The sequence below is a fragment of the Sinohyriopsis cumingii genome, chromosome 2 (genome assembly GCF_028554795.1).
Source record: "Sinohyriopsis cumingii isolate HCF-2022 chromosome 2, ASM2855479v2, whole genome shotgun sequence".
NCBI lineage: Eukaryota > Metazoa > Mollusca > Bivalvia > Unionida > Unionidae > Sinohyriopsis > Sinohyriopsis cumingii.
In genome coordinates this window covers 19,006,536-19,022,233 of record NC_142962.1, presented here as the reverse complement: position 1 = coordinate 19,022,233, position 15,698 = coordinate 19,006,536, and the positions used below count along the sequence as shown (strand labels likewise).

The following is a 15,698-nucleotide window of genomic DNA, read 5'->3' as shown; positions in this document are numbered from 1 at the left end:
TCAGAGCACACCTCCCCGCTGATCTGTACCCTACACTGGCTATCCATTCGATCCAGAATCAAACACAAAATTTGTTCTCTGTGCTACGTTTCACTGTCGGACTCTAGTCCAACATACCTATCCGATCTCACCCATGTGTACACACCAGCAAGATACTTACGCTCCTCTTCTGACAGTCGTATGCTCATTATTCCCACTATGAAAACAAAGTCACATGGACCGCGTTCTTTTGCATACCAGGGCCCAGCAACGTGGAATGAATTGCCCACTGAACTTAGACACAAAGACACAGTGATCACATTCAAGAGGGCTCTCAGAACTCACTTATTTCGACTGCAACAACAAACTTAAAGACCTAATAATGTTTCCTACCTGAAATATTCTCAGCATGTTTTTTATTTTTTAATGTTTTTCCAATTTCATGGTGTTTGTTTTTGTAATAATATTATTATATGTTTTTTATCTTATAGGTACTGTCTAATGTTGTAAAGCGCTTAGAGCTTCTAAAGATTAGGTGCTATACAAAGTCCTCATTATTATTATTATTATTATTTTATCTGTCAGATTGAAATTTCAGAAACTATATCAGCCAGAGTATGCATTTAACTTTTGAAATGATCTCTAAATGCTTTGTGTTTTCAGACCATTTTGAACAATAAAAGACAGTAACACATCAACACGACTAATTTTGATCTAGTACTCTAGACCATTCTCATGAAATGAGGAATTTAATTTATGAGAACAAGGGAAATTTGAAGTCAGAAAAAAGATTTAACGGCAGCTCACTAAACCAAATTAAATATTTCATATTAGAAATTCATATAGAATATAGGCTACTTCTTTACTTAAAGGCTAAGATATAAGTAAATAATATTTATTTTCATACTTTTAAATATAGGTGCGGACACGTTACAGTGAGCAGTTTGAGTTTGAGGAGATGAGTATTCTTCTGGGCATGGATAAAGGAGACTCAGTTGTTTTGGACAAGGAGGAATCTGCTGGATTTATAACATCTTTGTAAGTTACCTCTCTTTAAATAGGCTTCTCTGATACTGCATCTTATATTTTAGGGACTTCTTTTTTGTTGTGACCAGAAAGGCTATGGCCAGATAAGAAAGATTATGGCTAGGTAAGAAAGATTATGGCTAGGGTAAAAAAGATTATGGCTAGGGCAAGAAAGATTATGGCTTAGTAAGAAGGATTATGGCCAGGTAAGAAAGATTATGGCTAGGGTAAGAAAGATTATGGCTAGAGTAAGAAAGATCATGGCTAGGGTAAGAAAGATTAAGGCTAGGATAAAAAAGATCATGGCTAGGGTAAGAAAGATTATGAAAGATTATGGCTAGGGTAAGATTATAAGAAAGACTATGGCTAGGGTAAGAAAGATTATAAGAAAGACTATTGCTAGGGTAAGAAAGATTATTTCTAGACAAGAAAGATTGTGGATATGGTAAGAAAGATTATGGCTAGAAAAGAAAGATTATGACTAGGGTAAGAAATATCATGGCTTAGTAAGAAGGATTATGACTAGGGTAAGAAAGATGATGGCTAGGGTAAGAAAGATTATAGCTATGGTGAGAAAGATTATGGCCAGGGTAAGAAATATTATGGCTAGGGTAAGAAAGATTATGGTTAGGCTTAGAAAGATTATGTCTAGAACTTAGAAAGATAATGGCTAGGGTGAGAAAGATTATTTCTAGACAAGAATGATTGTGGATATGGTAAGAAAGATAATGGCTAGGGTAAGAAAGATTATGGCTAGGGTAAAAAAAATTATGGCTATGGTAAGAAATGTGATGGCTGGGGTAAGAAAAATTATGACTATGGTAAGATAGATTATGGCTACTGTAAGAAAGATTATGGTTAGGCTTAGAAAGATTATGGCTAGGGTAAGAAAGATTATAAGAAAGATTATGGCTAGGGTAAGTGTTATATGGAAAGCTGTACAGTAAAACGTGTAGGAGATTTCAGATTCAAATTTAATATTTTATTTTAATGTGCATATAATTCTTTTTTATTTTTTTTAAATAATCAATTAAGACTGAGACATGAAATGTTTTAAATTGGATTCAGATGTACATATGTACAATTTTCTTGTTTGCAGACTGTGCAACACAGACTGGCAGTATCAGATTTGGAAATGGGGAGTTATCTTTACAGATAATGTGAGTAGTATTCATACATGTTACAGATATAACATCTTAGAGACAGGATTTATTACTGTAGTTTAGAATTATTGCTTGTTACGGATAATCTTGAGTAGAATTCAAGCATATTACAGAAAGAACATCCAGGAGAAAGGATCTATCACTATAACGTAGACCTCTTCCATGTTATAGATAATATGAGTAGACGTCATGCATGTTACAGATAATTTAAGTAGACTTCACTCATGTTACACAGAATATCAAGGAGACAGGATCTATTACTGTAATGTAGACTTTATGTATGTTACAGATAATGTAAGAAGACTTCACTCATGTTACACAGAATATCTAGGAGACAGGATCTATTACTGTAATGTAGACTTCATTCATGTTACACAGAATATCAAGGAGACAGTATATATTACTGTAATGTAGACTTTATGTATGTTACAGATAATGTAAGTAGACTTCATGCATGTTACACAGAATATCAAGGAGACAGTATCTATTACTGTAATGTATACTGTAATGTAGACTTTATGTATGTTACAGATAATGTAAGTAGACTTCATGCATGTTACACATAGAATATCTAGGAGACAGTATATATTACTGTAATGTAGACTTAATTCATGTTTCACAGAATATCAAGGAGACAGTATATATTACTGTACTGTAGACTTTATGTATGTTACAGATAATGTAAGTAGACTTTATGCATGTTACACATAGAATATCTAGGAGACAGGAGCTATCACTGTAATGTAGACTTCATGCATGTTACACATAGGATATCAAGGAGACAGTATCTATCACTGTAATGTAGACTTTTTGTATGTTACAGATAATGTAAGTAGACTGCATGCATGTTACACATAGAATATCTAGGAGACAGGAGCTATCACTGTAATGTAGACTTCATGCATGTTGCACATAGGATATCAAGGAGACAGTATCTATTACTGTAATGTAGACTTTTTGTATGTTATAGATAATGTAATTAGACTTCATGCATGTTACAAATAGAATATCTAGGAGACAGGATCTATCACCCTGATGTAGACTTCATGCATGTTACAAATAGAATATCTAGGAGACATGATCTATCACCCTGATGTAGACTTAATGTATGTTACACATAGAATATCTAGGAGACAGGATCTATCACTGTAATGTAGACTTTATGTATGTTACAGATAATGTAAGTAGACTTCATACATGTTACAAATAGAATATCTAGGAGACAGGATCTATCACCCTAATGTAGACTTCATGCATGTTACACATAGAATATCAAGGAGACATGATCTATTACTGTAATGTAGACTTCATGCATGTTACAGATAATGTGCATGCATGTGTTACAACTCAGTGGTCAGTGTGCTTGTAGTCTTGAATATGTTAATGTGCCAGTGTCCTGTAGTGTGGTGATGTGCTAACAGTCTTCTGATGTACCACAATAATGTAATCCCAAAATGTTCTTGTCTGAAATCACTATAATTACAAATTAATGTTCCAGTCCTAGAGTATATGAACACTTTGTATTTCCAGTGAATAATAATGCTGAAGATTTTAATGCAAGAATGAGCAATTTCTCAAGTAAACAACATTATTTAAAAGCTAAGACACAAACGTAGAACCAGGCTGATGGTCAAAGTTCATTTCAAGAAAATTCAGAATTGTCATTAAAATAAAATCTGTCACTAAAATTATAATAAAAAACATGGGAAATGTCAGGTAGACCAGGTTGATCATGGGGGAATTCCGTTGTCCGAGACTCAGACCCAAATATGCTGACTTCCATTGATAATGATCCTAATATTTAACCCACACTTATAGAGAAATATTAACTATGTATTATTTATTTTGAAAGTAAAAGTTAGTGGTCAGGTACATAGTGAACTTCATTTTGGACAAGGTCAAGTCCAAAATATAATTATACATAACATATAATCATGGATAACCAAAAATAACAAATACAGATTAAATATACATAGCACATGTTACAACAGAATATCTTGTTGTTGCCGGGTTTGACGCCATTTTTCAGCACACAATAGGCTATACATGGTGGCCAGTATTAATGGCAGAGAAAGAACCCGGGAAATCCCTGGAAAGAACCACCAACCCTCAAGAAGCTACTGTCAAGCTTTCTCACATACCCACATTGGCCGAATCCAAGACTCAAACCCACGCAGAGGTGAGATGGCAGTGATCTATAATGGATAGCGCTTTAGACCACTTGGCCACTTGGGGCCCCCAGAATATCTTGGAGACGGGATCTATTTCTGGAGTGCAGAAGCCGATTAAAGCACATTTCATAGAAATGGATGTACCATATTTGCCATTTGTTGAGAACAAAAAATAAGTTTTTGCTGCCCCAAAGCATGCAAAAACATCTCATTAAGTGTCTTAAAACAAATGAATGAAAAATCAAAGCAACAAATACTGAGCCTATGATTTCAGGCCCCATAAGTTGAACTTGAAATTAATCATATTTATGTGTGTAGTGGGCTACCCCTCAGGTTAAACAGGACGTAAGTCATATTTATTTGTATAGCAGGCTAAGCCTCAAGTTAAACAGGAAATTAATGATATTTATGTGTACATCAGTGAATGAAAAAAGACACTGCCTACCAAGTTTCATCTTATTTTAGTTCAGTCCACAATAAAATGCAAGCAAATGCTTTCAGAAAACAACTTCCTGTGAATCAACAATATGCAGTGTGTTACTCTCTTTGTGATATACAAAGTTTACATGCTACCAGGAAATCAGGAAAACATTGGAAGAAAAAATGTGTTTGTTCCCAAGTGGGAATTTTTAATTTTTGCAGATGTTGATCATGGTCAGGGGAAAAACAAGGAATGTTCATCCACCACTTGAGGACAGAAACAATATGTAATTGAGTCATAATTAAACTGATCGTGGTTTATATTTATTGAGTTTTTACCAGAACTTTAAGATGCTGTGGAGCTCTTCAGTCAGTTCAGTGTTTGTCCTAAACATTTGTTTAGTCAATCCAAGCATTCAGGTAATCAGATTGGTCATGTAAACTTGATACTCTTATTACTCTCCATGTTGGTATCTTAAGTAGAAGATAACAAGACCAGTCTAGCATAAAAGCTGTGCTGATAAATTGCATTATCTTTGTAAATGTTAGAGAATAATAATAAAGCTTATCATCCCCCATTTCCATTTTGATATGCAAAGTTAATGAAAATGTATTTTTGGTAAACTGTTGCTTATTATTTGCTAGTTTGCACTTAGAACACCATGTTAAGCATTATCATCAACAGTAACGTTTGTCCACCCCACCTTGCCTTTTGGTGAATTTTACTAACAAACCTTGCTAAATAGAAATCTGCCTATTGTTGTTAAAGTTTTTAATGCAGAATCCCATGATCAGGGTCTCCTTGTTAGCCACTGCATTAGATATACAGTCCATGGTCAGACTACATTGAAAGTAACCACTCCGGTGGCCTAGTGGTTAGAGCATCCACCTCGGATGGGGGGAGGTTGTGGGTTCATACCCTGGCCAAGTCATACCAAAGACCTATAAGAAATGGTTCTAGCAGCTGCCTGCTTGGCACTCAGCATTTAGAAATTAGTGTTAGGACTGGTATAAGGATAATGTGACTAGGTGGGACATGATGCTACATATCTGCAGCATGATGCTGCAGTGCTAGACATCACTATAAACTGCCACACTGCAGACATCATAGCAACATGACCGAAATTTTTTTTTTAAAGCTATGTAAAAAATGCAAAGCACACACACATTGAAAGTAGTTGTTAGGCAACAACAAAAAATACATGTAAGCAGAGTTAAAGAAAACCAATCATCCTCTTGACTTGACCTCTTAAAAATCTGCTGAGCCAAGGAACACTTTACTACTTACTCCTCCCTGTTCATGTAGATTTTTGCCTTGAGAATGTGTGTGCTTTGTCTAACCTTAACAATTTCAACGTTGCATAACATGTATCATATGTTAATTACCAATTACTTTTGCCAATTTTGCCTACATGTAAATTCAGAACATGTCACAAGACTTCTGACATAAACTTGATACTAACATGGGTTCATATTCTGTTCAAATTGACACAGATTTAAAGCCATTCTAGTACACATCTCCCTGGATAACCTAAACATGACAGGCTCCAAAAACATAGACTGCAGTTTAAGCAAACTAGTTACCAAATGACCTCTGAAAATTTAAGAAGGGGATGCCATCTTGGCTGGACATTGATAATGAGGAGATGTTCAGTTGTTTCGTATTCATTTTTTATTCATATAAGGAATAAATGTCAGTAAAGAGCTTTTTTCTAATGAAGTTGATCAGTTTTCTGCATAAATTACCTTTATTTTCAAAATGAACAAAATTTGAAATCACATTAAAACAATACTCCAAGAGGCTTTGAGACTCCCTCAAAAACATTGTGTATTACATCACTACTTTTTGAATGTGAAAATATGGATATATTTGAATGTTTTTGTTTATTCACAACACAAGGAGATTTCCTTTTATACAAAAAGATAGGGATATTTAATTCATGAAATAACTACTGCAAACTTTGCAATTTGATTTTTTACAAATATTGTTATATTACTAAAATATTTCATTGCAAGTAAAAGTGAAATTTCTACTCATCCTTGATCAAACCTCTGAGTGCTACTTATGTTCACTCCAAACTTTGGAGTTCGCTTTTCCATAATGAACCATATTTGCAAACAAAGCTTTTCATTCATTGAGAAAACAGTTAAGAGATAGATGTCAGTTTATTTGATATTCAATAATTATACTTGTTTTTAGTGTATCGTCATATGTCTACTTAAGATGTTATGAGAGAGTCTCAAAACAAAAGCAGCTTTTGAATTTAAAATGCTAAGTGAGCAGATGGTATGGCCTTTCATACATTAAGCATCATTCATGATCATTTGTCTGTTGTCAGTCCATTAACACCTGCCTGTGAGCCCGCTAGATTTTGATTGGATTTAGTAAGTAAGCTTATGCAATTGTCAGTTCTGAAGAACACCCATGCCTGTTAATAACCTGATGTTGCGTGATTGACTGAAGCCATAATTCTGATCATCCTTCAATCAGATTTGGTATATAAGCTTATATCACCAAGACTTGGACATTTATTACAGATGGATTTGACATTAAGCACTGGTTAATTCATCAGAATAACAGTTTTAAATATTACCTGTTGATAGGACATGGAAGTGACTCTTTACAATGCTACATCAATTGAGCTTATAAATTAAAATGTCGGCAAGCAGCGGTTGAATAGTCCCAGAATACTGAATTCAGATAACAAAATTTTACAGACAAGAAAGAAAAGAGATCAATTTGTGCATTTTATTACAACTTGAGGAACTGTCCAGAGATGAGGTACAAGCAACATCTTATGAGTTGACTGCAGTGTGTAATTTTAACAAGAAATTAGGCTGACCCTAACATGGATGTTAAACAGCCATGCAGATTAATTCAGCTTAATTAGTGTGTAAGCATTTATTTTGAATCTCACAGAAGCACTCACAGGCATTTTATGGTAATATACAAATAAGGCAGACCCTGACAAGGATGTTAAACAGCCATGCAGATTAATTAAGCTTAATTAGTGTGTAAGCATTTATTTTGAATCTCACAGAAGCACTCACAGGCATTTTATGGTAATATACAAATAAGGCAGACCCTGACAAGGATGTTAAACAGCCATGCAGATTAATCCAGCTTAATTAATGTGTAGGCATTTATTTTGGATCTCACAGAAGCACTCACAGGCATTTTATGGTAATATACAAATAAGGCAGACCCTGACAAGGATGTTATTGAAATGTCAGAATGTTTCATGAATTATAATTGGTTAAGACAGCTGTCTGCTAATGCAAGCAGTTCTCAACAGTTGTCAAAATAAATCTAGTTTAGCCACTGAGGAAGCACTTAATTGGGTTTTAACGGAAGTAAAAGTATGGCTGTGACAGTCAGTTGGCTCATTTCAAACCAGAATAGAAGAAGGCATGTCACATTAATAATGAAATCAAAGTATATTTTTTAAAATTAAAACACAAATTTCTCTTGACAGGAATTCTTTAATCAGTATTGTTTGTTACAGTGTTGGCACCAGTAGGCATTTCCTTGCATTTTCACTGAGTAATATTTTTATGTGTATTGTGTTATTTATTAAAAAAATACAAAACATATGATATCCTATAAAACTTTGTGAATATCATTTTGAATTTAACTAACCACTATTTTAAATGATACAAATGAGGGATATATAGAGCTTTCGTTTATCAATTTTGATTGCAGTATTTAAATGTTAAACAAATAAGAAACTTTCTTGCCATTTCTAAAATAAATAAAAATGGGATCCACACCTGCCTCAATCTTATAAATGTTTTTTTTTTCTTCTCATGGTATGCTAAAATGAAGAAGCAGTGTATATCATTGAGTGCACAGAGACAGGATGTATTTTTCCTACATGGATTTTTACAGGGACAAACTGTATCACACATACAGGAATAAAAAAACAGTGTCTTAATATTGCTGATGTTTTGGAGTTTATATTTTACTGTAATGAAAAAAATATTACAATTTTCTTAACGCAGATTCTCTTATATCTTAGGTGACATGCCTGATAATCTAAATAACAGGAAAATTTAAGAGATGCAAAATTAAGTTGAAGTTAAAATTGCCATTTAATTCAGTGAGTAGATTGCATTTAATATCAAATATCAAATACTACTTGTACAAACATTACCCAAAGTATCAAACTTGAGATAAACATTCTTAATTGAAAGGTCATGCCAACTGTAAAATTCACATCTTGTAGGGTGGCTTTAGGAAGCGATGCATGCTGGAAATATGACAAAGTTTTTGCACTTTGTTTGGCACTCTGAATCTGTACAGGCTAAGTTACATAATTAGATAATAATATTGCAACGTTGCAAACATGTTTTGCATACTGCTGTTACAACTGGATGCATGCTGGAAATATGACATGTTTCAAAATATTGATTTAGTCTGAAAGTATTTACAAGTACCTTTTAATTCAAGTTTAAAGTTTAAATAATAAATTGTCTCAAATTAAAACCGAAAACAACTAAAAAGACTGATTCCACTTAAGATGTTAAGATAGGAATAAATAATTCTGATATAAACAACCTTAATATAAAAACCTAAGACACAATAAGAGGACCATGATGAGGGTCTTAAGTTCATTTCTAGAACATTTAAGTTATAAACAAAATCAGGTTTATTACTAAACTTTTAACTAAAAAACAAGGCAAATATCAGGTAAACCAGGAATTCCCAAGAGGAAAACCAATATCCTGAAATCAAATCCAGATGTATACCTACAAGTAATAATTATCTTAAAATCTACAAAGACAAAAATTAGCTATGTAATATGTTTTTATATCAAAAGTTATGTAGGCCTAGACTTTTACCCTCAGTTATGGACGAAGGTCAGTAACAATAAAAATTGAATGTACATACAATCATGGACAAAAGCCAGCACACGATACAAATTAAATATACATAACACTGTTTATTTCATTTTTTTTTTACATTGGCTTTGTTATTGTTGCAAAATGTAAGAGATTTTATTTTTTAATCATAATGGTTTTTTTTAAAATTTTGAATCATTTATTAATTATTATTAATCATAACTTAATAATTGTTTTGAATTTTTAATTTCAGTCTTTCTTGTATATCCTGTGGTATTTCATCTTCTCCATCCTGGGCAACATCAACTACTTTTTCTTTGCTGCTCACCTCCTGGATGTGGCCATTGGCTTCAAGACCCTGAGGACAATCTTACAGTCAGTCACACACAATGGCAAACAGGTCTGTATCATGTTATAGTCAGGCAAACAGTTCTGTATCAGCTTAGGGTCAGTCACACACAATGGCAAACAGGTCTGTATCATGTTACAGTCAGGCAAACAGTTCTGTATCAGCTTAGGGTCAGTCACACACAAAGGCAAACAGGTCTGTACCATGTTACAGTCAGGCAAACAGTTCTGTTCTAGCTTACAGTCAGTTACACAATGGAAAAATAGTCTCTACCAGCTTACATAGTCACTCACAGTGCCACACAGGTCAGTATCAGCTTAGTCAGTCACTCATGATGGCAAACAGGTCAGTAACGGCTTACAGTCTGTCACTCACAATGGCAAACAAGTTGGAACCAGCTTACAGTCAGTCACTCACAATGGCAAGCAGGGTGGTACCAGCTTACAGTCAGTCACTCGTATTGGCAAACAGGTCAGTACCAGCTTACATCGAGTTGCACACAATGGCAAGCAGGGTGGTTCCAGCTTACAGCCAGTCACTCATAATGGCAAACAAGTTGGTACCAGCTTAGTCAGTCACTCACAGTGGCAGACAGGTTGGTACCAGCTTACAGTCTGTCACTCACAATGGCAGACAGGTCTGTACAAGCTTACATCGAGTCACACACAATGGAAAACAGGTCGGTACAAGCTTACATTGAGTCACTCACAATGGCAAACAGGTGGGTACCAGCTTACATTGAGTCATACACAAGGCAAACAGGTTGTTACAAGCTTACATCGATTCACACACAATGACAAACATGCTGGTACCAGCTTACATTGAGTCACACAGAATGGCAAATAGGTCAGTACCAGCTTACTTTGAGTCACAAACTATGGAAAACACGTTATCATCAGCTTATATTGAGCCACACTCAATGGCAAACAGGTCAGTGCCAACTATTTGTTCGTACTTTTAAATGCTGAAGTATGTCTCTATTTTATAAACAGCTATTTTCTTCAGGCTTTCAATGCTGAACCCTTTCCTCTCTCTCTCTGTCTTTCTCTCTCTCTCTCTCTCTCTCTCTCTCTCTCTCTCTCTCTATATATATATATATATATATTCTGCAGAGTCTCTAAATGCAGAGTTCATTGTAAACAGATTTCCCAGCAGATCACAATAAAAAAAATATATATTTGTAATACAGATATTACTGGAGAAAATGTGAATAATTCTCATAGTTGAGCAAAATTTGTGTCTTTTCCATGCTTTCCTGGTTGACTCCATTTATTACCCGGGCTTTTGGCATATCTTGGTCTCTGAGTTTTGGCCTGCATTTTCAAAAAAAAGTTGGAAATATTAAATTGGGCCTGTCCATCCATCTGTTCATCTGTCCATCTCACCTACATCACTTCCCCACAGTAACTGCCTTAATTATTGTTGGATTTGAACCAAATTTAGTGTGTGGCTAACTTTGAGTGTCAGCTTTCTGCATCATCTTTTAGCAGAGTTATAGCCCCTGATTTGTAAACCCTCACACTTTCAGTTCCACAAAGTGATTCACATAATTTATTATTCAGATTTCAACAGATTTATTAATTAGATTTCAACAGATTTTGGTATGTAGTTTGGATGAGTTCCATTGAACATTTCAGCTTTATTTATCAGTTATAGCCTCTGACTTTCAGAGCTATTCACTTTTGTTTTGCACATATAACTCCCTCGGGTGTTATTGGGTTTAATTCAAATTTGGCATGCAGCTTGATTTTCTTGATACTTTGGTTTAGTTTGATTGTAAACTTGTAAATTTTTATAATTTCTTAATAGTTTAGTGGAGTTACAGCCCCTGAATGTCTGACCCTTCCACTCAAAATTATTACTGGATTTCAGCCATATTTCTTTTGGCATCTTGAAAATGTCAACGCCTTGGAGAAGATGATTGTCAGTATTCAATATCATCATCATCTAACGCCTATGAGACCACCTACTTCTATTTCTGCATAACTCTCTTTTTCATAACTGGATTTCAACCAAACTTGATAGACTACTTGATATTGATATGACCCTGGTTGATTATGAGCTTCTTTGTCATTATATAACACAGTTATAGCCCCTTGTTTTCAGTCCCATTCACTTTCATTTCTTTGTAGTAACTAGATCACTTTTAATTGTTTTTCAGCCAGATTTGATATGGTTGAAACCTAGCTTTGTTCAGTTATAAGCGTTCTACATCATTTAGCAGAGTTGTAATTCCTGACTGTCAGACACACCCAAGTTTGGATTCTGCACAATGGCTTCTTTATTGGATTTTAAACAAATTTAATAGATGGCATGATATGAATGAGACTGAATGAATTTGTTTGTCCTGTGTAACTGAGTTATCACCACTGAATGTTGGATCAAATTTTCATGCAGTTTTTTATCGCTTAAATCTAACATGATTTCAGTTATCATTATTGCACATCATTGATATGTTCCTTTACAAAAATACCGTAACTCATGTGCGATATCACCATTGTCACTGAGCATTTTCCCCATAAAGCTGTATCACACTTCTTAAAGCAAAAATCTGGGAAGGATCAGTTTCTGGAATTTGCCTGTTATTTTCTCAGTTTAGAGGTTTTCATTCATAACTGTCACTTTTCTTTTGTTGTCTTCATTTAAATGTTAAATCTGCATGTTTTTATGTGATATTTAAAAGTAAAGGTATTTATTATCTGTTTTTTATAGAATATTTTATGGTGGTTACTATTATTTCCAGCTGGTGTTAACTGTAATGTTGCTGAGTGTTGTGGTCTATATCTACACTGTGATTGCCTTCAACTTCTTCCGCAAGTTTTATGTGAAAGAGGAGGAAGGGTCCATTGACTACAAGTGCCATGATATGCTCACGGTAAGTCTGACTAATAAATTCCATTTCTGATAAATACAACTCGTACACTTTGCAGGTGGGGTGGTAGTAGAGGGTTTCTTCAAATATCATTTCATACAAACTTGCTAAGAATTCTCAGATGTTTTGAGTCCAATTTTTTATATATTTCCTGCTTGATTTTTGGTCCTGGCTAAAGGGAGACTACTCAAGCTAACTAGAGATAGTAACATGTGAAATTTGTTTATGCACCAGCAGTACTTATGCCAGAGATGTATAGTGTTACCCATGCCCTTCCATCATGTTGTACTACATCATGTCCATCGTAAATTTGGTTTCTACCTAGTATTGTTAAGCCAGGTCTGTATAATTTTGGTTGTTGCAAAATACATGTTAAAACTCATGGAAGAGTTTTGTTTATGCAGTGGTAGGCCAGGGTCTATGTTTTTTGTACCTAACTTATAGCTGAGTATACATGGTATATGGAAAAAATAATAATAATATTGGCAGAGGCATCCATATTGAATGGACAGACATTGCAGTAAAGATGGGAATTCAGTTTTCTTTCTCTTTAAAATCACTGGCTAGCACAATGGCTATCTTGAAAATCTTGTTATTTCTGATCTGTCTGAACCTATAAGCATGATTTTTTCAGCAAATAATTTCTTCTGAAATCTAATTAGGCTGAAATGAAAATGATGTTGGTCTGATCTTCAAGATGGCTGCCACGGCAGTCATTTTGAAATCTTGTTCTTGCTATTCCTCATAAATGGAAGTTATTTCAGCATAGAGTTTTCATCAAAATACTCGGTATTAAGTTTATTTGGGTCTAATTGAAAATGGTACTGTATGGCCACCATGGAATCCATCTTGACAATCTTATCACTTTGCATCATAAATGGACATATCAACATGGGATTTTCAACAGGAAGCTTCTTATGGTGTATTGTTGGTCCTAAATTAAATAACACCAATCAGACCTCAAGCATGTCATTTGACAATCTGACATAAGGTAGTCACCATGGCAGCTATCTTGAAAATTCTATTGCTACTCCACCTAAATGGAAAGTTAAAAGTCAAAATTGGCTTTTTACCAGAAGACTACTTATGGCATCCAAGAAGTCCTAAATAAAATCTAATATTTACTATGACCACCATGTTGGCCATAATGAAAATCTTATCACTACTCCCCCTGAATAGTTAGTCATATGGACATGGGGTTTTGTTAAAAGACTGTTTTTTGATGGCCATCTTCAAAATACTATCATTATCCTGATGGCTTTTACCAATTATGTCTTGATCCTAAATGAAAATGGTATTGACCTTGCATCCAATATGACTCTCATGGTGGCATCTTGAAAAGCTTGTTATTGTACAAGAACATCAGAGATGGTTTCAACATTCATTAAATAAAAGGGAGAAATGATCTTTTCTTGGATTCATCGAGTTCTTTTCAGCTAGTAGTGTGTCGGCCATTAGGAGGGGATTTTTGTGGATCTGAATCCTATCACTGTTTATTTTAGCCTTTATGGTTACAGTATGTACTGTTCTGACTGACCTGAAATGATGTGTGATAAATATGTTGATTTCTATGCAAGTCATTATGACAGAAGAACTGTTTATTTTAGCCTTTATGGTTACAGTATGTACTGTTCTGACTGACCTGGAATTATGTGTGATAAATATGTTGATTTCTATGCAAGTCATTATGACAGAAGAACTGTTTATTTTAGCCTTTATAGTTACAGTATGTACTGTTCTGTCTGACCTGGAATTATGTGTGATAAATATGTTGATTTCTATGCAAGTCATTATGACAGAAGAACTGTTTATTTTAGCCTTTATGGTTACAGTATGTACTGTTCTGTCTGACCTGGAATTATGTGTGATAAATATGTTGATTTCTATACAAGTCATTATGACAGAAGAACTGTTTATTTTAGCCTTTATTGTTACAGTATGTACTGTTCTGTCTGACCTGGAATTATGTGTGATAAATATGTTGATTTCTATACAAGTCATTATGACAGAAGAACTGTTTATTTTAGCCTTTATTGTTACAGTATGTACTGTTCTGACTGACCTGGAATGATGTGTGATAAATATGTTGATTTCTATACAAGTCATTATGACAGAAGAACTGTTTATTTTAGCCTTTATGGTTATTGTATGTACTGTTCTGACTGACCTGGAATGATGTATGATAAATATGTTGATTTCTATACAAGTCATTATGACAGAAGAACTGTTTATTTTAGCCTTTATTGTTACAGTATGTACTGTTCTGTCTGACCTTGAATTATGTGTGATAAATATGTTGATTTCTATACAAGCCATTATGACAGAACAACTGTTTATTTTAAATGCATGTTGAGATGTATGTATGCATCCATTGGGCAAAATTGTGACTTTCATTTTTTAAGGCTTAATTTCAGTAATGGTTCTGATTATGATTCATGTATCATTTAAGCACTGTCCTCTTAATTTCAGTGCTTTGTGTACCACTTACACACTGGAGTTAGAGCTGGTGGTGGCATAGGTAAGATACATTGTATATATCACATTTGTCACTTACACGCAAACATTACAACTGGTGGTGGTTTGAATATCACGTTTATCACTCAAGACAGGAGTTAAGGCTGGTAGGTGTATATGTAAGACTATGTGTAAATATTACATTTATCATTTACACAAGAATTAAAACTGAAGAGTAAATATCACATTTATCACTTAACACAAGTGTTTCACTGTAGTAGGGTAAATATCACATTTATCACTAAACACAATAGAGCTGTGGTAGAGTAAATATCACATGTATCACTTAACACAAGAGCTGAACTGTAGCTGAGTAAATATTGCATTTATCACATTAACACATGAGTTGAGCTTGGGTGGAT

The 15,698-nt window shown here is 34.3% G+C and overlaps 1 protein-coding gene across 8 annotated transcripts in view; it reads left to right on the top strand.

Annotated features, from left to right (window-relative positions):
• The window catches only part of LOC149804420 (ryanodine receptor-like), a 538,410-nt gene that overhangs the window by 502,389 nt on the left and 20,323 nt on the right, over nucleotides 1-15,698 (top strand). For all 8 annotated transcript variants that reach the window (XR_016415653.1, XR_016415652.1, XM_089940121.1 and 5 more), the window contains 5 exons: nucleotides 899-1,017; nucleotides 2,105-2,165; nucleotides 9,855-10,001; nucleotides 12,694-12,825; nucleotides 15,292-15,340. Coding sequence is in view for 6 of the 8 variants with exons in the window: in XM_089940121.1 (XP_089796247.1) it covers nucleotides 899-1,017; nucleotides 2,105-2,165; nucleotides 9,855-10,001; nucleotides 12,694-12,825; nucleotides 15,292-15,340 (508 nt within the window). In the remaining 2 variants the exon portion in view is untranslated. The remainder of the gene's footprint in view (nucleotides 1-898; nucleotides 1,018-2,104; nucleotides 2,166-9,854; nucleotides 10,002-12,693; nucleotides 12,826-15,291; nucleotides 15,341-15,698) is intronic.